Source organism: Panulirus ornatus, chromosome 33 (assembly GCF_036320965.1).
Source record: "Panulirus ornatus isolate Po-2019 chromosome 33, ASM3632096v1, whole genome shotgun sequence".
Classification (NCBI taxonomy): Eukaryota; Metazoa; Arthropoda; class Malacostraca; order Decapoda; family Palinuridae; genus Panulirus; species Panulirus ornatus.
The window spans coordinates 11869533-11892541 of NC_092256.1; the positions used below are offsets into that span (position 1 = coordinate 11869533).

The 23009-nt window shown below is 46.2% G+C and overlaps 1 protein-coding gene across 1 annotated transcript in view; it reads left to right on the top strand.

Moving 5' to 3' along the window:
- LOC139759459 (protein slit-like) overlaps positions 1–23009 on the top strand; it is a 1061304-nt gene that overhangs the window by 799210 nt on the left and 239085 nt on the right. The window contains 1 exon segment of the mRNA XM_071681610.1: positions 6858–7093. Coding sequence (XP_071537711.1) covers positions 6858–7093 — 236 coding nt within the window.

Below are 23009 nucleotides of genomic sequence, written 5' to 3' on the forward strand. Positions count from 1 at the left end.
GTCATATCATTAAGCGTTGTGAGTTTGTAAAGCCATGGTGCAGGAGCTGGACGCCCTCAAGTACGCCAGTGTCGGAGATGTATTTCCATAGATCGTAGAACTTGACGCCTGGAAGTTTGAGCACAAGGGCCAAGCTACTGAAATCGAGGCCCATCATACCCCAAGCGTCGAATGGTCGTGCTTCAAGCGCGAACACCACCACCACAGCACCGGTACTCCATCGTATCAGGCAGGTTGGAGGTGACGGAGTGCATTATCTCCCGAATGGAACAGTTGGGTGAGGCGGAGTGTGTGGGGCGTGGCTCTGGTGGCAGCAGTATCTTATTTACCCCGTGTGTAGCCTGGCGTGATGGATGGCATGCCGGGCCGGCCGTGCGCCCCCCCTCTCTCCCTCCTCTCTTGGTCATGTCCTGCTGGACCCAGCCTCATGGCCTCCTACCGGCCGCATGATACAATATCCCGGGTTTACATTTGACCCAGAATTTTTCCATCTCGTAAGAATCTGTTCTTACGCTCACCCCGAGGTGGCCTGGAGGAGATGGAACTGTAGATGTATTGTTTGTCTTGGAGGTGGAGTGCGTCGTGTGTGTGTGTGTGTGTGTGTGTGTGCTTGTGGGTGAGGGAGGGAAGTGTTTTTCTTTTGGAATATTGAGTTGATCAAACATCTCAGGAAGGAGCGGGAGGGGAAAAGGGTGTTGTCAGGGTCAACCCCTCATCAAACTTCGATTAATTCCAGAGTCGATTTCCTAGAGGAGAATCTTTTTTCCTTCTTCTTCTTCTTCTTCTTCTTCTTTCTTCTTCTTTCTTCTTCTTCTTCTTCTTCTTCTTTCTTTCTTCTTCTTCTTCTTCTTCTTCTTCTTCTTCTTCTTCTTCTTCTTCTTCTTCTTCTTCTTTCTTTCTTTCTTCTTCTTCTTCTTCTTCTTCTTCTTCTTCTTCTTCTTCTTCTTCTTCTTCTTCTTCTTCTTCTTCTTCTTCTTTCTTTCTTCTTCTTCTTCTTTCTTCTTCTTCTTCTTCTTCTTCTTCTTCTTCTTCTTCTTCTTCTTTTTCTTCGCCTTATCCTGAAGTTACTGTGTATGTCAGCCAAGCTCTGCTGAGCCTGTATAATTGGAGTCTAACTAACTTCTCGGTTCCTCCCAGACACAGTAACGCCCTTGCCACTCACAATACCTCTCTTTGTTACTGTTGTATAGACGACCAACGTATCCAGGTCACGGCACTGCAGCTTATCGAGTCTTATGAATTGATATTACCAGGTCAGCTTGACGTGTGATTGCAGGCCTTGCGCACCCAGTTCATCTGTTATTTATCTGAGAAACCCCATAGACAAGTGTGTGTGAAGGGCATGTAGTTAAACGTAGGTGGAAGCCAGCATAGAGCATACAGTGGTTACAACAGCAGGGGTTAGGTGCAAGTGAGCATAGAGCGTACAGTGGATACAGCAGCTAGAGGGCTAAGTGGAAGCAAGCATATGGAATACAATGTTTACAGTAGCAGTCAGTAGGTGGAAACAAGCATAGAGTCGACAGTGGTGGGTGCAGTGGCAAAGGGGTCGGTCGAGACAAGCACTGAACGCACAATAGGTGCAATATTAGGGGGAAGAAGGGGAGTTGGTGGAGACCACGTAGACAGTGGGTACAAGACACTGATGCAGGAGGGTGACGAGTGGGCCTAGGGACCAGGAAACTCCCCATATCCCGTCGATTAAAAGAAAGGGAAACAGTGTTCATGGCATTTGCCTAGTATACACATTAGGGGCCCGGGTTGATGTACGTGATATAGTGCTTTCAACTGGACTGAGGAGAGTCATAGAGGACCGTTTATAAGCCATGAAATTCGTGGGATATACTGGCGTTAGCAGTGATACACAGCAGGTTCAGTGGGCGACTAGATACAGAGTGTGTAACCGACAGATCACACAGCAAGCTGGACGGTTCCTCGAGCTAATTCACGTGATGTGTAGGGTACAGCTCAGGGTATAAGGAAAGCGGTGGTGAGAACATCCTGAAAGAACATGAAGATTGAGAGAACATCCTGAAAGAACATGAACATTGAGAGAACATCCTGAAAGAACATGAATATTGAGAGAACATCCTGAAAGAACATGAACATTGAGAGAACATCCTGAAAGAACATGAACATTGAGAGAACATCCTGAAAGTACATGAACATTGAGAGAACATCCTGAAAGAACATGAACATTGAGAGAACATCCTTAAAGAACATGAACATTGAGAGAACATCCTTAAAGAACATGAACATTGAGAGAACATCCTGAAAGAAGATGAACGTTGGGAGAACATCCTGAAAGAAGATGAACGTTGGGAGAACATCCTTAATGAACATGAACATTGAGAGAACATCCTTAAAGAACATGAACATTGAGAGAACATCCTGAAAGAACATGAACATTGAGAGAACATCCTGAAAGAAGATGAACGTTGGGAGAACATCCTTAAAGAACATGAACACGTCATTGATCACATAGTTCTCTCTCTCTCTCTCTCTCTCTCTCTCTCTCTCTCTCTCTCTCTCTCTCTCTCTCTCTCTCTCTCTCTCTCTCTCTCCTGTGAATGTTGTGGAGGCTTATCAAAAGTTGTACTTCATTATAACATGATATGGGAAGTCGGACAGGGCGTCCCTCTGCCATGAAGATACTCCACAGTTCCCATCGGGTGTAGATGGACCAATTACGGGGTTCTCCTCCCTGAATGTGAGTGAGGCTGTTGGTGTGCTAAAGAGAGCAGACGCCGAAGTGGCTTTATCACATGCGCTTGTAAGGATCCCACGGCATATGTAAGGTGGCTATTCTCATGCGTTTTGGAGGGTATGTGTCACCTCCCTGTTCACAAGTATAAGGAAGAAGGACTAAGGAGGATCATAATCAATTTTGAGGGTTCTGGTGTATCACATGAAACGTGTCTTGGTTGTTGTTTCTCTTATTTCTTTTTTTTATGAATATACATGTATGTATTTATTTCGTGAAGAATCGTGGGACCTCATTCATACATCTCCATTATCCCATTGTTATCTGGCATGACCTTGACGGTCGGATCAAGATGTTTAAATCTGGAAATTCGGGTCATAGTAAGTTGTGGTAGTGAGGGGCGGTAGTGATATGGGTGGGTGGGTGGGGTGGGTGAGGTTCCATTACCGTCATGGTGGGGCTGGTGGCAGACTGTCCCCCGAGGGCGGGGTGGGCCGACCCCCCACCATCTGTCTTGGACAGTAGCAATTAATTCCTGGGAAACTATTTTTTCCCCCCTCTCTCTGGATCATTATTCAGAAAACGAGGGCATTATGAATGTGGCCTCAATATCTCCATTTATGTATCATCGAGTGACGGAGACGACATGTTGGCTCCTCCGGAAATAATAAAACGATCGTTTTCGATTAAGAAAAGTGAGTTGATTAAGTGTTATGGAAGATGAAGAGTCTTCATTATTTCTTCTGCTGTGGGGGAACACAGGAGACGACTGACTGTCCGAATGGTGTATGTGTGTGTGTGTTGACCTGACGCGGTGAGAGAGAATCATGACCCAGTTATCATCGTCAGTGTGTGTGTGTGTGTCTGTCTGTTGTGTGTGTGTGTGTGTCTGTCTGTCTGTGTCTGTGTGTGGACCTCATTCCATCTCAGTACAGTTTATGGCCGCATGTCCTCTGTAATTACCACCTGTAGAAGGTCAGGAATTCTGCACCGGTGATTCTCCCGGTAAGAACCTCGTCCGTGTGAAGGTAAGACACAGCTGTGCCCCCGCGCCGCTCTGCCCCTCACGCCCTCGGACCTGAAGCTGCCAGTCCTGGTGAGCCTCCTGGATCGTGCTGGATGTAGTACACCAGACTGGATGAGGTGACCGAGTCGTCCGTCCGTCCCAGCTCACGTTTCAAAAAAAGCATCGGGCCCCCAGGCGCGTATATCCCAGCTTAAGTTTAATATGAACCTTCTTCCTCCACCCATCTGCCCGACCATCTCTGTCTCTGTCCTACGTAATGTTACTGTCCTTCCCATGTGGTATTTATGCTATTTCGGCCACGTCTTGTGGGCTGTGGTCATGTATCCTTGCCCTCCTCAACACGGCTTTGGACTCGTGGTTCGCGTCTGGTCGCTGCTTCCCATAGTTTGTGTGGAGGGCAGAGCCACACGAGGATTAACATTGAAGATTAGGCGTTTGATGAACTCAATCCACCAAGCTATTTAACGGCTAGATTTGTCTGGCGTCACTCGTCGTGATTAATGGCTACAAACTCGTGGACAGACGTTTCACTTTGAATGAGGCGAAGTACTTCTTCGTTCACGGGACTGCCAGCATATAGCATGATGTACCAGTTTTCGAGGAGTTGAGCGCGGCATCACAGTCACGCTGAAGAATTAACTTCACAAATACTTCGTTCCGCGACTAACATGATTTCGCCGCCTTAGTTAAATACAGAGTTTACAAGTGTTTGTGCCAAAGTTCTCTGTTTGTCTCGCTGATTTCACAGTTTCTGTTCCTCCTCCTCCTCCTCCGAAAAGTTTCTGTTCCTCCTCCTCCTCCTCCTCCTCCTTCTCTTCCTATCGTTACAGAAAGCATCAGTGAGGAGGGACCCAGTGGTCTGTTTGCTGTCGTATTGCTTCGTATGTGTAGACGGGGAGTGAAACGGCTTGCATCATGTGTAGCGTAGGACCTTACACATGGCCCTGTGTGTGTGGGAGATGATGGTCCGTTATGGCCCTCCGCCTCCACACGCCCTGACGACGTGGCCACTCGTTCGTCTCATGATGGCCCGTGACGGGCTTCACCCAGAAGCTGGGTCCTCATGGCCAGGGTATGGTTTATATTTTTCATGACCAGATTGTGTGTCGTGTTCTGTCTTAATATCCAAGTTCTAAGTAGTCGAGGATCCTTGACGAAGTTGTAGGTTCCTCTGGTTCCTCGTGCCTAGGTTGTGGGTTGTTGTAGGTCCTCATGCCAGGTTGTGCGCTACCTTGGGTCTTTGACCAAGTTGTGAGCAGTTCTGGTCTCTCTTTGCCAGGTTGTAGGTAGTTCTGGGTCTTCATGTTTAGGTTGTGGGTTGCTTTGGGTCTTCAAGGCCAGGAGGTTTTAGGCTGTTTTGGGTCCTCATGGTTAGGTTTTGTGTTGTTCTGGGTCGTCACAGCCAATTTGTGAGCTGTTGTGGGTCCTCATAGCCAGGCTGTGAGCTGTTGTGGGTCGTCATGGCCAAGTTGTGAGCTGTTGTGGAGTCCTCATAGCCAGGTTGTGAGCTGCTGTGGAGTCCTCATAGCCAGGTTGTGAGCTGCTGTGGGTCGTCATGGCCAAGTTGTGAGCTGTTGTGGAGTCCTCATAGCCAGGTTGTGAGCTGCTGTGGAGTCCTCATAGCCAGGTTGTGAGCTGCTGTGGGTCCTCATAGCCAGGTTGTGAGCTGCTGTGGGTCCTCATAGCCAGGCTGTGAGCTGTTGTGGGTCGTCATGGCCAAGTTGTGAATTGTTGGTGCTCATGGCCAGATTGTGAGGTTTGTTGGGTTATGGCGAGAAAAAAAATGATAATGAATTGGTCCTATGATTAGGTTATATTTTGCCATGATCAAATAATGGTTATTACCCTTTTCGCAAATATTGTGTGTTAAGAGTATTGTACACTCTCATGATATTTATAGCATGCAAATGAGCTGTTGCGTTAAAAATAAAATAGACCAGCATTTTATCGCCACGGAGATGAACAAAATGATTCAGTGAAATAGGTATGTTCACACGTGAACACAGCACTGTAATGTTTATATAGATATTGTCCCGTTCGTCCATTTAAATAACTATGATATGTTAGCCTCTGTTATTGCCTTCAAATTGCTCTGAAAACTATTATTTCCAGTGTTTCATAGTTATCTTTTATGAATACAGATACTCGATTTTTGACTCTATCACCGTTGTTCATTTCCTTCTGCCAGGGAATGAGTTGCCCTCTGATGTATTGTGTTTGTTACGTTCTGTTTACTCTGTGAGGGAGTGAGGTTAGACCTCACTGTCTCTCATCAGGTAAGTAAGCCAGAGCACGAGAGGGTAAGTAGGGGGGGAAAGTAAGTAGCATCCCTTATCCTACTGTCCCCAAAAGGTATTAAGGTTAGAGTGAATGTTATGGTCTGTGTGTAGTCCAAGACGGGCTGGGAACCTGTGACGAACTGCTCCTGCTGCATCCTGGGTGTCGGGTATAGTACCGGGCTGTCGTCAGCACCAGGCCCATCGTCAGCACCAGGCCCATCGTCAGCACCAGGCGATCTTCAGCACCAGGACCATCGTCAGCACCAGGCCCATCGTCAGCACCAGGCGATCTTCAGCACCAGGACCATCGTCAGCACCAGGCGATCGTCAGCACCAGGACCATCGTCAGCACCAGGCGATCGTCAGCACCAGGACCATCGTCAGCACCAGGCCCATCGTCAGCACCAGGCGATCTTCAGCACCAGGACCATCGTCAGCACCAGGCGATCTTCAGCACCAGGCCCATCGTCAGCACCAGGCGATCTTCAGCACCAGGACCATCGTCAGCACCAGGTCCATCGTCAGCACCAGGACCATCGTCAGCACCAGGACCATCGTCAGCACCAGGACCATCGTCAGCACCAGGACTATCGTCTCCAGCACTAACATTTAATACCCGATGCTCAGTTGTGTTCCTGGTAGTTAACTAGTCGTAACCAAAGTCTTAACATCTGTATAAACACATCGTACATAGAAATAGCAATGGTTTTCATTTCTTACCGTAACATGAGGGTCTCCTAGTATATCTTAAGATGTGTTTAGATTCACTTAGGTGTCCCAGGTTAACGATGAAGGTGTTAAACGATGAGTTTTAACAGACGTTTTTCTCTCTGTCTCTCTCCATCAGGAGCTTGAACGACAACAACCTGACCACACTCCCTCGGGAACTCTTCGAACGCATGAACGTGTTGCGAAGTGTGCGCCTGGCGGATAACCCCTTCCTGTGCGACTGTCGCCTCTCCTGGCTGGGCCGCTGGCTCCGCCGGCACCCGACGCTGGCGCTCTTCACCAAGTGCCACGCTCCGTCCACCCTCAGGGGCAAGGAGGTGGCAGAGCTGCACGACTCCAACTTCAGGTGTCCAGGTCAGTCATTGATAAAGAGTCGAACATGTAGGACTTGTTCGCTCGTTCTTAACCCCTCCATCCTTCTGAGCCAATCAAGTGTACCTCCCGTTAACTTTATTAACTTCCTATCAAACGCCTCGATTAAAGTAGATAGATTTTTTATCTACTTGGGTCATTCCTCTTTCTCGCTGTGATCACTTCAGGCAATGGGTTTATCTTTTTATTTCATTCGTGTCATTTATATCCATGTTTGTATCGCAATACTTGAAGTGTCTTGTGTTAAACTTTATATATTTTTTCTCTTTTTTACCTTGACTCCTTGCCAAAGTTTTCGGGGTCACGGAAGTAGATAGTTCAGTTTCGTTGCTGACGGCAGTTGGTTTATTATGCACAAAAGCTCTTAATTTTTTCCCGAACCTTGCGGGCTGGTGATTACTTCATGAGATGGTATATTATTTAATGACCACATTAACCAATAGTCTTGTCATACAGTTATCGATATGTGTGACCTGAGGCGAGAAGCGAGAGTTTCAGGTCTCGTGTCATTGACAGGAAGGTGAGGAAACATGTTCCTGGTGATTGGGAAGTAACCAGTAAAAATGAGGCAATTATTCCTCCCTCCTGTTGCTTAACTGTTGTTATTGATGTGGGACGTAAGAGCCTCCACTGTTGCCCTACTGCGTGTCGCAGCCACTCACAGGTGCTGCTGGTACCCCAGCTGAGGAGTGTAGGTACATGTGTGTGAGAGAGAGCTGTTGGTGTGGTGGTACTCCATGTGCTCCACCGTCCTTCCCCCTGGGTCAGGGCTGCTCCTGCACCACATTGCAGTGGTCGTAACGTGGGAAAGCCAGAGGTCTCGTGTGGAGTATCACTGGCTGTCACGCGCGGTGCCATCATGTCTCGCAGGCAGGGTACCAGGTTCTGGGGGCACTTGTGATTTTCATGGGAATTACTCGTGATTCTAACCTGAAATTCCAGGAGATGGATCACTAGGTGGGCGAGTACGGTGTTCATGAACGCATCCACTGCTCGTATCCTCCGATTTGCCAAGAGCCACACACACACACACACTGGGTAATACAGCGATGCATTAGTACTTCATATACGTTATATCCAGACGAAGGCAACAGTATGGTTCCTCCCGTATCAGGATTTAAGTGTTCGTGTAATCGCTGGATGTCACGAACGTTACTGACCCCGAACTTCAAAAGCCAGGAATAATTACTGTTATTCAAATTGGTTATCCGAATTTCCGTTATGCGATCTTTCTTTTTTTTTATCCGAGGAGGAGGGTGTGTGTGTGTGTGTGTGTGTGTGTGTGTGTGTGTGTGTGGGATTAAGTGGGCTTCGTGTGATGTGAAGAAACAGATGACTCTGTTCAAGCTGTGGCGAGTGAGGCCGAGTAGATCACTGTGATAGACCAACACCACTGGGGTCCAGTTCTTCACTACAGCAACAACAGCAACAACAACACGCATCCTCGATCTTAGTGATCAAATGCCGGGTACAAAAACCTTTGCTTCAAGGATATCGTCGCCCGTAATTATGAGCAATTACCGATTGTAACTGGGGGTGGGTTTCTTTTTTTCTTTCACCTAGGACTGACCTTGCTTAAGTTGTACGTGAAGACTGGGAAATATATCCTCTGATTATTGTTGATGTGGTGCTCTCAGTGTGTCGACGGAGCCAGACCTGTAGGAGATGAAGGAGTAGTATGCTTTTACCCACAGTAAACGTATGGGTACTAACTCCAACGCTGGAGCTATTTGCGAATGTCGTATGCTATGTGTAAGGTCTGGCAAGATTGTCAGTAAGAAGATTTGAAGGTACGTGTTTCTGTGGTTAACCAGAGATTTGGTAGCCGATCCGTGATTACGCGTATATAGTAATAAAAGTAACGTTGGGGAAGTATACCTTCGAGTTACAGGAACTCTGGTATCTCAGATCCACACGCCGGACACTCCTGCTTGGGGGTCATGCCAGTGGCAGCCCATTATTAAGCACTACGGCGCTGCCCTTGAGCCCGGTGGTACGATCCTTGAGTATGATGTCTTTGGCTTTTCAACCTAACCCTTGAGGGTCAAGTGAAAGGCCAGGTTCTTAGGCTTCCTCAGGGGTCGTGCTTGGAGGGGTCATACCATCGTGCTCAAGGGTTGTGCCGTCGTGGTAAAAAGGATTAATACAAGTTGTGTTATGCGGTTAATATCACATTATCCGTGGGTGCTGCTGAGGGCGTCGGTCTGTTGGCGGAGCTGGGCGTGAGCGGCAGGACTCTTAAATCTCAAGACGGGATGAATTCCCCCGGCTGAGTAGAGATGAATGGGGATCTTTGGGTAAGTTCAGAGTGGTCGATAGATGGCAGTAGTGGTCGTGGTAGCCGAGGGCTCAGCCTCCTGCCTGCCTGCCTGCCTCCCTCGCGTTTCTTTGTTCCTCCTGTCCTCCCGTCGTAGGCCGCTCTCCTTGTTTACGTTAGCGTAAGAAGTGACGTTTTCTAATAACCTGACCCAGAATTTAGTTCCAGTTCACATAAATGATAATCTTTCGTTTTGCTCATTGATTTTCAGATCTTCCCTGTGTTGTCGATGCATGAGGGCGTGGTGGAATCAATTACTCTGTTCAATTTTTGTACTAAACTACCTCTCTAACTTTCCTCATACTCGCCTTGTATATGTATATATCCCTATACAACCCAGTCTGTCGAATGCCTGTGATGTCTAGCCTACCCATACGCACATGCAAGCGTTAAACTAAACAAACTGTGAGACATCATCTGAGCAAGTCGTCAGACACTGTTACCATCTCATGCTGGTGAGCGAATTCAATTCGATGAAAGCTGATAGACTCGTTCGGTCGAATGTTGTGAAGGATCAGTGAAACTTGGTTCTCGAGGATGTCAGTATGTAGGACGACCTTGAGTCGTACGTCATCTTGTTGACGTATCACCAGGGACTGGCCCTGCTCGAGACACCTTTTGTACTCAGTTTATCAACCATAAGGGTGTGGATGAACACCTGGGTTTACTGTGGACAGAGAGCCGCAACCAGGATTCGAGCCTGCAACGCTCGAACCGCCGGGCGGCCGATGAGACCTCGGATCAGATTAGACACCTTTTGTACTCAATTTACCAACCATAGGGGGTGGATGAACAGCTGGGTTTACTGTGGACAGAGAGCCGCAACCAGGATTCGAGCCTGTAACGCTCGAACCCTCGGGTGGCTGATGAGACCTGGGATCGGTCAACCTCTTCCATAACGTTCTCACCACCACCTCCACCTCCACCTCCTCCACCTCCCACATGAGCCCTACAATAAAACACACATAATTTCCCCCCATTCCGTGAAGCCCTTCCCTCCCAGGACGTCATGAAAGATAGCCCCGCCTTCCTTCATATCCAACCACGTCCAACCCTGGGAGATGATAACAACCTGTTTACACTTTGACGCAGTGAGGAAAAATGAACTGCCAATTACCAGCGCAGCAGCAATCACAGAACCAAAATAACGAGAGTGGAATTTCTCTAGGGTTTATACTTAGTTGTTCATCCTGTCTTTGCTTCGAATATTTCTCGTGTTTCCAGAAACGACTCTGGAATTTCTGTGAATATTTACTGTGAAATTATAAAGCCTGACGATATATATAATATATATATATATATATATATATATATATATATATATATATATATATATATATATATATATATATTCCTATGAGTCCACGGGGAAAATGAAACACGAAAAGTTCCCAAGTGCACTTTCGTGTAATAATCACATCATCAGGGGAGACGGAAGAGAGAAATATATATATATATATATATATATATATATATATATATATATATATATATATATATATATATATATATATATATATATATATCGTGGATTATGTCCTGTAGAATACACTACTGTTTGCCTCATCATTATATTTCCATCACAATCGATTGAGTAATTAAGGAACAGTGTTTGCTTGTTTGCTGACGATGGTCGGCGTATGTGGGTGGTGGTAGTTGCTGACGATGGTCCGCGTAGGTGAGGTGGTGGTAGTTGCTAACGATGGTCCGCGTAGGTGGGGTGGTGGTAGTTGCTGACGATGGTCCGCGTAGGTGAGGTGGTGGTAGTTGCTAACGATGGTCCGCGTAGGTGAGATGGTGGTAGTTGCTAACGATGGTCCACGTAGGTGGGGTGGTGGTAGTTGAACGGTTGCTGTGTCCACAGCAGAGCATGTGGTTCGCTTCCTGTGCCAGCTGTTGTGGCCCCGGGCTGGTAACACTGGCTGCAGCTGTTGCTGCATCATTTGCAGAAGTCCTCCTGTGGTACCTATATTTTCTGAGGTATATTTATAAGTTTCTAACATTGCATTTCTTTTTACTGTTTACGTCTTGAGAGTCAACTTGTGTACCATAGATATTTAGTTGTGTATGTCCAGAATTCTTGTGGTTAATTTTGTTCAGTACACTAAACAAGTGGATGGAAATTTTAAATACGTATTTGAATTAAGGTTTTGTGGAGTCCTGTGCTAATCAGAGACGTTGGGTTGATCATTGGTGTATTCATTCATCATTCGTGCGTTTGGCACCACAGTCGTGGTGTTCGTACGGTTAAGTAGAGGGAGCTGCCATCATGTGGGTTTCAGACATCTCTGTTCTGTAGCTGTGTACAAGTGGTAGGAAGGCTACATAAACATCTCTTGCTCCCTAAATCTGTTCCCAGTTTTGGAGGAGGTTAACTAAGAAAGACGAGGTGTATTCTGAACTTCAGGTTTGTGATATATAGTCAGTGGATATAACGTAACGCCAACACACGGGTAAGGAATAAAGGCAATAACGTTCATTTTCGGCCTAAGAATTGAAGGAACCAGTGGGTGATCAGTTCTTGTGTAGTGAGGGACAAAATACTTGATACATGGCCATTCTTTTCATTCAGTCGATCTTCAGTGTTCCATCCGTGTTGAGCGAAGTTTCTTTTGCAAGTTGGTCGAGGGTTGGCTCCGTTTGGCTCCGTCAAACAAGGATCTCGGCTCAGGTGACTTTTCTACGTGGTCTACATCCTGGGGAATATTATCGAGTCGTCAACATGTGGAGTGACGGATCTGGGATTCATTCGCTCGTCACTTTGAGAGGTGGCGGGGATGAGGTTGTCACCGCTGGGAGGTGGGGTGAGGCTTGCCACCGTACTGGGGAGGGAGGGAGGTTAACGCTGGGAGGTGGGATGAGGCTTGCCACCGTACTAGGGAGGGAGGTTAACGCTGGGAGGTGGGATGAGGCTTGTCACCGTACTGGGGAGGGAGGTTAACGCTGGGAGGTGGGGTGAGGCTTGCCACCGTACTGGGGAGGGAGGTTAACGCTGGGAGGTTGGGTGAGGCTTGTCAACGTACTGGGGAAGGAGGGAGGTTAACGCTGGGAGGTGAGGTGAGGCTTGCCACCGTACTGGAGAGGGAGGTTAACGCTGGGAGGTGGGGTGAGGCTTGCCACCGTACTGGAGAGGGAGGTTAACGCTCATCTAACCCCCAGACAGGATGATCACCTGCCTCTGTCTTGTGCTGTACAGTTTTCAGTATTCCTAACTTACATGTACGTAATATCAAAAACCCCAAAAGTAATCTGTTATCTATCATCTATGACTACTCCATGTCCACGAGGTAAAAGAAAGAAACAGGTACGTACAGTTTGTATATAATCAAACACATACATATCCTCACCCCAGTGTGGTACAGGGAAACATGGACTTTATACACTTGAAAAGTCTTCAAAAACTTTTCCATTTTGCGAGTCACTTACTCCAAAAGTATTACCCTGGAATACACGGTGTTTGACGTGAATGTGAGGTATAGATTCCTTCAGTGTTACCTCACTTCATAAGACACGGATCCTCACTACACACAGCATCTTGCGCGAGGTGAGGGAGGAAGGACCTTCAATATGTATGTGGGGGGTAGGGTGAGTTAAGATGTCTGTGTACAATTGGACTGACTTATTGAGGTTTCTGTCTGCCTTTGCATTACGAAGACGTTGTTATGGTAATAGAATGCCGGAAGGTGTAGCATACACGGGTGTAGACGTGTGTGTGTGTGTGTGTGTGTGTGTGTGTGTGTGTGTGTGTGTGTGTGTGTGTGTGTATTGTCTCACTACCCTGGGGCAGCCCAGGTGAAGGTCCTGCCTGGTGGAGATCGTAACGTTAGTTCGATATGGTAATTATAGTCATTTTGGCGCCCCTCGTGGCCGGTGTGGACATTACAAAACATAGGATCTGTTTCAGAGGAGAGGATCCATTTCATAATGTAGGGTCCGTGTTGGGTATGAATTATTCATCTGGTAAGTAAGAGTATATTCACGATTATTCGCATCAGTTTCAGTGGATTATTCCCAAAATACAGTTCCCGTTTGGGATGACAATAGGTTCCAAGTGCTGTTTTGCTGGATCAGTCTTGAGAAAACATTGAAAAAGGTATCTTGGGCGCTACGTCGCTGACGCGGAAAACGGCGATCAAGTGTGTGTGTGTGTGTGTGTGTGTGTGTGTGTGTGTGTGTGTGTGTGTGTGTGTGTATTTCATTTTCCCTGTGGACTCATAGGAATATATATATATATATATATATATATATATATATATATATATATATATATATATATATATATATATATATATACATATATATATATATATATATATATATATATATATATATATATATATATATATATATATATATGTGTGTGTGTGTGTGTGTCTGTGTGTGTGTGTCTGTGTCTGTGTGTGTCTGTGTTTGTGTAATAGACAGAAGTACGAAGAAAAATCTGTCCAGCTGAAGTTGGTGATGTTTCACTAAATATTACATGAGGAACAGTGTCTCGGATCTGGGCCGGGTAAGTTGTGAGGAATGTTGTGGGAATAATGAGAGGGTGAGGTGCTGATGTGCCTGGATAACGAGGCCAGCCGTGATGACGGTAATTGGCTGGTTCACAGGTAGAGGTGATCACAGCCCCCGGCCACTGGCCAGTCTTCCCTCACGGCCCATGGTTAGTACACTGATGGATGGCCGGTGCCATGGACAGAGACCCCCTCCGCCCCCGCCCACTGGTGGATCGCTGCCTCGCTCAGGTTGCTGGAGCCTATAGGCTCACTCGCTGGATCAGAGTCCAGAGGCTATAGGCTCACTCGCTGGATCAGAGTCCAGAGGCTATAGGCTCACTCGCTGGATCAGAGTCCAGAGGCTATAGGCTCACTCGTAGGATCAGAGTCCAGAGGCTATAGGCTCACTAGCTGGATCAGAGTCCATAGGCTGTAGGCTCACTAGCTGGATCAGAGTCCAGAGGCTATAGGCTCACTCGCTGGATCAGAGTCCAGAGGCTGTAGGCTCACTAGCTGGATCAGAGTCCAGAGGCTATAGGCTCACTCGCTGGATCAGAGTCCAGAGGCTATAGGCTCACTCGCTGGATCAGAGTCCAGAGGCTGTAGGCTCACTAGCTGGATCAGAGTCCAGAGGCTATAGGCTCACTCGCTGGATCAGAGTCCAGAGGCTATAGGCTCACTAGCTGGATCAGAGTCCAGAGGCTATAGGCTCACTCGCTGGATCAGAGTCCAGAGGCTGTAGGCTCACTAGCTGGATCAGAGTCCAGAGGCTATAGGCTCACTCGTAGGATCAGAGTCCAGAGGCTATAGGCTCACTCGCTGGATCAGAGTCCAGAGGCTGTAGGCTCACTAGCTGGATCAGAGTCCAGAGGCTATAGGCTCACTCGTAGGATCAGAGTCCAGAGGCTATAGGCTCACTCGCTGGATCAGAGTCCAGAGGCTGTAGGCTCACTAGCTGGATCAGAGTCCAGAGGCTATAGGCTCACTCGTAGGATCAGAGTCCAGAGGCTATAGGCTCACTCGCTGGATCAGAGTCCAGAGGCTGTAGGCTCACTAGCTGGATCAGAGTCCAGAGGCTATAGGCTCACTCGTAGGATCAGAGTCCAGAGGCTATAGGCTCACTCGCTGGATCAGAGTCCAGAGGCTGTAGGCTCACTAGCTGGATCAGAGTCCAGAGGCTATAGGCTCACTCGTAGGATCAGAGTCCAGAGGCTATAGGCTCACTCGCTGGATCAGAGTCCAGAGGCTGTAGGCTCACTAGCTGGATCAGAGTCCAGAGGCTATAGGCTCACTCGTAGGATCAGAGTCCAGAGGCTATAGGCTCACTCGCTGGATCAGAGTCCAGAGGCTGTAGGCTCACTAGCTGGATCAGAGTCCAGAGGCTATAGGCTCACTCGTAGGATCAGAGTCCAGAGGCTATAGGCTCACTCGCTGGATCAGAGTCCAGAGGCTGTAGGCTCACTAGCTGGATCAGAGTCCAGAGGCTATAGGCTCACTCGTAGGATCAGAGTCCAGAGCCTATAGGCTCACTCGCTGGATCAGAGTCCAGAGACAGTTGGCTTACTGGTTCCCTCAGAGTCCAGGGACTGTAAGCTTTACTAACAACCTCAGAGTCCAGGGACAATTGTCTTGCAAGAAACTTTAGGGTCCAGGAAGTCTAAAGTCATTAGTTCCATACACATTGTTATTTGATGATGTATATAGATTTTATTTACATGAAGATTCGAATCATAGTTTACGTACGTGTACCAGAAGCATTCCATTAAGGTTTACAGTACATGAGGTCCTGTAACAGTACATCTGATTTTAAGTATCCTTTTCATAAAGTCCTTAAACCCCCTTGAACTCGACGGCACGACCTTTGACCACGACAGCACGACCCTTGAGCACGACGGTACGACCCTTGAACACGACGGCACGACCCTTGACCACGACGGTGTGACCCTTGGGCACGACGGCACGACCCTTAAACACGACCGTAGGACCCTTGAGCACGACGGCACGACCCTTGAGCACGACCGTAGGACCCTTGGGCACGACGGTACGACCCTTGACCACGACGGTGCGACCCTTGAGCACGACGGCACGACCTTTGGGTATGATAACATGGCCGTAACATCCAAGGGTCACAGTGTCGCACTCAAAGGTCATAGCTACTTCGTCAGGGGGTCGTACCGACGCGTTGTGCCCGGGGTACTGTGTCAAATCTTTTCTGTGATTCATCGAGATTTTTGCTCAATATGTTACAGATACGAGACAGTGGTATTATCTATACTCCTACCGTTTTCCTGTACCAGGCAATGACCATGAGCATATATATATATATTTTTGTGGTGTTTCGTTGCTATCACTCAATGCTATATATTTTAACTATGATTGTCAGGACGATGTAGGGAACTTAATGCTACGAAATGTATGCACCACCTGTGTGAGCTACACCAGCTGTGTGTCAGTAATGTGTGTGTGTGTGTGTGTGTCTGTGTCTGTGTCTGTGTGTGTGTGTGTGTGTGTCTGTGTCTGTGTGTGTGTGTGTGTGTGTGTGTGTGAATTAGTCTGTATTACACGTGTCATACAATTAGTGGAAAATATCCTGATCACATTTTTTGTGGTAATACTTTATAGAGAATATCCTAAACGTATATATATATGACAAAGACCCTCCGACCTCTGTAATCCATTTTACACCAATGCTCACAGGTTGAGCATGGGGACGCACAATGACCTTGCCATGGTTACAAGCACGAATCATTAGTCCAACCCACGTCCTAGGGTAGGTGTATGGTAGAGGCGCCCTTAAGGTATAGCTTGCATGGTAGATCGTGTGTTGAGCAGTTTGCCGTTCACCTCACATATGATCACCGAGTTATCAAGGTTCTCTGGTAAAGAGGATAACTTTTGCGTCTCGCTTAACGATGCCAACTGAAAATGCGATAGGTCAGTAAACTATAACTCAGTTTTTAGTAATACCGGCCTTCCATTTTGTTTGTTTAGTTTTTTTTGTTTGTTTGTTTCTCGTTGGTTTAAAAGGGGGGAGGAAAAAATTGTTGGGATTGGATTAGACATGTGGGGAAAACAGGAGTGGTCTGTTACGGGGGGGGGTAAAGATTTACGGTGTAGATTTACCGAAACGTTCGAGTAGTTTGTTGAAATATGTTGGTTGTCTGATTTATCTACCGCTCAGCATACTGTGGGGGTGAGGAGGAGGAGGGAGATTATATATTGATATATGTGTGTGGTGACACTACGTGTTGGTTGGAAAGAAAGAGTCGCTAGCTCATGTTCCTACGTGGCTGGCGTATGTATGAGAAGGTGCAGTGTGCTCAAGCTCTTTTTTCCGTTGGCCTGACGGTGGTGTGAGCTGGTCATGGCCAGGCACTTGTAGGTTGTATGAGTTTCACCTGATGGTAGGTATCTAACTATTTTCAAATGCCCAACTTTTTTTTTTTTTTTGTGTGTGTACGTATGACTGCGTTTCATATGCAAAAGTCCACCTATCTTTTTTTTTTCCCCCCCGTTCTCATAAACCCAACAGAATGGTACATTTTATGATGACACATTACGTGTCACACTGTAAAAAGTGAGGTATTGTGCAGCCAACTTCCTGTTTCCACCCACCTCCTGGGATTGTAGCAGTCCAGTGGTGCAGCTTGGACGACTGATGTTACCAAGTCTTGCCACTAGGGGGTCACCGGATAACGAAGATGGTCTTCTTACAGATGACCTGTTTGCTGGTAATGCAGGCCTTCTTATGAATGTTCTCTTAACGAGCCATACGGAAATCAAGTTAAACAGGTAACGTAGACCGTGATACGGGAGCTGTGTTAAACAGATAACTTAGTCCTTGGTAATGAACGAACCAGATACACTTTTATGGTCTATATTTCTCTTAAGTCTGATGAAGAACCTTACGGAAATATACCTAAGGAATACACATGATGTGGTAATACGCCTCGAGTTGTGGCCTTATTGGCTGTTGTTATACTGTAGACCAGTAATGCAAGTTGCGTTTCCTGTTGCTAATCCCCTGTTGGGATACTGGCCCATCATGATCCAGCCTTTGTGTCTGTGTGCCGAATGCATGGGGCCCCTGAGCTCACCTGAACTCGTATATTACTCTACTGTCCATATGTATATGGTTACTGACCCCATCCAGAACTGTCCTTGCGTTTGTGTACTGAATACATATGGCTCTCAGCCCATCTCTGTAACATGCCAACGATCCATTTGTGTTTGTATAACTCGACGAACCCCATCGAGTTAATGTCATACCTTACCTAAGCTATAGCATTGTTTTTCTGCTATTTATTGGCTATGTATAAACACAGACAAAGCATTTTAGTGATGGCTTAAGGGTACATATCTAAGGGTAGGTTGAGGAGGCTAGTATACAACGTACAGTGGCTACACTACATCGACGTAGGAGGGTGACAGGTGGGCTCAAGTGGGGCCCAGGGACTCAAAGGGGGTCCCTTTCTCCTCAAGAGGGGAGGAAGATCTAGGATACATCAAATACATGATATATAGCCACAGGATAGTAAGAGATGCTGACAGCAACATTGGTAACAACGTTTGTGTAATACAGAGCAAGTTTTGATATGTCATACAAATACAGAACATCTTGTTAACATTACAGTTACGGTATATACACTAACAAATTATATATACACTTTGGTGTGTGTATCTGAAACAGGACAAGGGCAGCGTACATTCGTTAACACTGATAGCGATATGAAAGGTCAAAGATACACTACATGTTGGACATATAGAAAACACTGGCACTGGGCGTGTTGTTAACATTGACAGTAATACAGAAAAGGTCGAAAATACATAACACACTGGACATTGTAGTTACAGAACGTGCCTGTACCAAGTGTTTACATAACCCAGGGCATGGAGAATTTTTGGATGTAATGTGTTTAGGGATATGTCAATAAAGTCATCACAAAGCTTTCGTAATTAGTAAACCAGGAGGATCAGAATCACATATTTTGGGACATTTCCCAATATATCGAGTCCTGGTTCGTGAAAGTCGAACGTGTTGCATCTAAATAGAGTCCCGTTGCATTTTTCAGAAAGGTTAGCTTCACGAATCTCTTTAAGGATTTTCTATCTATGGCATATGTGTCATATACCTTGTGTTGACTGCATCATGTAATGGTGGTTAATCACCTAGTGTAAACAAAACGAAGTGTGCATGAACTTTAGAAGCTGTTGTATCTTGGTTGTGATCTCGTTTTAGCGATGAGTAGCTCCAACTTTTTCCGCCCAGTTTACTGTCTTGTTTACGTATTGGGGCCTTCATTTTATCATTTACGTATTGGGGCCTTCATTTTAGCATTTACGTATTGGGGCCTTCATTTTACTATTTACGTATTGGGGCCTTCCTTTCAGCATTTACGTACTGGGGCCTTCATTTCAGCATTTTTCATATTGGGGCCTTCATTTCAGCATTTACACATTGGGGCCTTCATTTCATCATTTACACATTGGGGTCTTCATTTCAGCATTTACATATTGGGGCCTTCATTTCAGCATTTACGTATTGGAGCCCTCATTTCAGCATTTACACATTGGGGCCTTCATTTGAGCATTTACACATTGGGGCCTTCATTTGAGCATTTACACATTGGGGCCTTCATTTGAGCGTTTACACAGTGGGGCCTTCATTTGAGCATTTACATATTGGGGCCTTCATTTCGGCATATTTACTATTAGTGAAAATTTCTAAGATAATGAAAGTAATGAAGGACTTATCATCTTCCACCATTCCTGGGAAGCGGGTGAAGAGGCGTGCGCATGTGTGTTGTGTGTGTGTGTGCTCGAGCGTGTTTATGTGTGTTGACCTTCGCCTGTCACACTAGCTTGAGATGGCAAATATTTCCATCGGTGAGTATTCACTCGCCACTCGAGTTGAGAGGTGTATTTCCTGTGGCCTCAGTAGGTCTCTTGTCGTCATGAGGTCATGGGGCCAGAGGTCGGGTCACAGGTGGCGTTGGAGGAGGCGTGCAAGGTCACCATTGGGTGGGGGGGGTCGTGGTCGGCGCCACTGCGAACGCTGTCTGACATTCTTGCCGCGTCTGCAGATGGACGGACATGAGTGGTTCATCACTGGGGGGTTATTGTAGATATACTCGTGAACAGCGCCGTTAGAAAACGAGAAACGTTCATGGTGGGGGTGAAGGATGACTTTTAGAAAACGAGAACCGTTGACAGTGAGGTGAACCGTGGCTTTAGAGTAAAACTAACACACACATTTACAGTCAGTCAAACCCTAAAGTTCATCAAAGGAAAAGTTTGTTGAAACTTCTTGTCTGCCGTTATTTCAGTAAGATCTGAACTGTATATTTCACGACAGATTGGTTTAGATAAAAATAAACTTAGATATTTAGTCTTTCATTATTGTCTCGTGTAAACTAATTCCGCTTTTGAGTGGAGGGGACTGCAGCTGCTTGGATGACGAAGTTTGTATTACACAAACGTTGTTACCAATGTTGCTGTCAGCATCTCTTACTATCCTGTAACTATATATCATGTATTTGATGTATCCTAGATCTTCATCCCCTCTTGAATGTCTGTGGTCTTGAAAGAATAGCATTAAGTTTATGGTTTTCCATCTTCAGTTGATTTGCCCACAGTGATATCATGTGTCTCTCTGACATCTCGTATGAGGTGAACCTTAGAGACTGAGGCTCCAAAATAATAATAAGGATCATCATGATTATTATAATGTGATGCTTATGTTTAAGAGAATCCAAATGCGAAGATTGGACCTGACGAAGTAGTTGCCATAGCTCATCTGCTTATATAAACTTATATGAAAAAAGGGGTTTAATATGGCTTTCAGTGTATTGTATGCGGTAAGTATAGATAATGGGAAAATCTTTTATACGTTAACTATAGGGTAATGGTGTTCCCACTGGCCGGGCGCCTGGCTCCACGCCTCATAAGTATAGTGTCAGCCTCTCCCTTTTTAAGTAATTTGTATTTTGGTCCAAGCACATGCAAGTGCTTGATAATACTTACAATCACTTTATAAGATATTATTACTATTATTATCCCTGGGATAGGGGAGAAAGAATACTTCCCATGTATTCCCTGCGTGTCGTAAAGGCGACTAAAAGGGGAGGGAGCGGGGGACTGGAAATCCTCCCCTCTCTCTTTTTTTTTTTCTAATTTTCCAAAAGAAGGAACAGAGAAGGGGGCCAGGTGAGGATATTCCCTCAAAGGCCCAGTCCTCTGTTCTTAACGCTACCTCGCTAACGCGGGAAATGGCGAATACTATGAAAGAGAAGAATTAATGGAAGTAGTAGTGCATTATAATAAGTTCAGATAATGGTTAATTGTATCACAACCTGAATCGTTCAGTATTATATATATTTAGCTACAAATTGACTGTTGCGCTTGACGTCCAATATGATCAGTCACTCGCCAGACGACACGGTGGATTGATCGATAAAAGAAAAAAAAAAAGAAATAACCTTTAAGTGCTTAATTTAGACCGAGTTTTCTTGTTACTGCTTTGACGGGGCTCAAACGGCATTGTTGGACACGGGTTTTATTGTATAGCCTCGTATAGTGAGTGGTGGACATGGGTTTTACTGTATAGCCTTGTATAGTGAGTGGTGGACACGGGTTTTACTGTATAGCCTCGTATAGTGAGTGGTGGACACGGGTTTTACTGTATAACTTCGTATAGTGAGTGGTGGACACGGGTTTTACTGCATAGCCTCGTATAGTGAGTGGTGGACACGGGTTTTACTGTATAGCCTCGTATAGTGAGTGGTGGACACGGGTTTTACTGTATAGCCTCGTATAGTGAGTGGTGGACATGGGTTTTACTGTATAGCCTCGTATAGTGAGTGGTGGACACGGGTTTTACTGTATAGCCTCGTATAGTGAGTGGTGGACACGGGTTTTACTGTATAGCCTCGTATAGTGAGTGGTGGACACGGGTTTTACTGTATAGCCTCGTATAGTGAGTGGTGGACATGGGTTTTACTGTATAACTTCGTATAGTGAGTGATGGACATGGGTTTTACTGTATAGTTTCCTATAGTGAGTAGTAAGTATATTCTAACTTGGTATGTCGTTTGTCATTGTTTACTAATTCCATCAGTTCATCAACATAACATTTTTTTTCTTAATTCCAAAGTTTATCAAACAGAACAGATTTAGGCGCAAATGTCATGGGGTTAGTTCGATGGTTTCACAAACTCTGCTGGTGGGGAAAAAAAGACTATTAAATGTTTGAGGATGAAAGGACGTCTGGTGATCGATGTTCACAATTATTCGGACATGGTATTTCAAGTCACCGGCACTTCGGGCAGATATCTTTGGTTCACTAGTGCTACATCATCCGAAAATCTCCCTCCGCCTTCCCCTTGATAGCGTCGTACATCACGCAACTCACACCCAGCAACACGCCGATGATACGATCGGCCGATAGGTCTCAAACGAAGACTTTTTTCTTCTTTTTTTTTTTTTAACTTCATCGACTGAATCGGAAAAATCGACTCGGCAGTTCGCACTTCCAGCGGTGCTTGGCATCCGCCTGAGGGTGGAGGAGGGTGGTGGTGGGGCGGGCGGGAGTGGGCACGGCAGGTCAGTTGTTACCGAGATTGTGAGAGGAGAGGTTGTGTTCCTCACACTCCGGGCGCCCCTTGTCCCAACCCACGGATATTTACCGCCACATTCGAAACTCCAGCGCCGTCACTCAGTTGGGAACTGAAGGCGCGTTGTAGAGTCTTTGAGGTGCTCGTGAGGTGATTATTGGGTGCGTGTGCTTGGTGGAGCCTTACAAGTGGCCAAACGTGTGTTTTGGAGTTAGTGAATCGGAAAGTCGTGTCTCTCCTGAAGCAGACCAACAATTTTGCGGTATCGAATAGAGGATCTTGAGCGGTTAGCGTGGATGGAGTAACCCAGGGAAAGGATAAGATGACACCAGAGTGTAGGTAGATGCGAAGGAGAGAGAGAGCACACTGGCTCGTAGATGTATTTGAATGGGCGTGATTTTGCCTGGTCCAAGCTCAAGATGCACTACAAGTTGCTACTCCTGGCCATCTTGCTGTTCGTCGCTCCCCAGGCA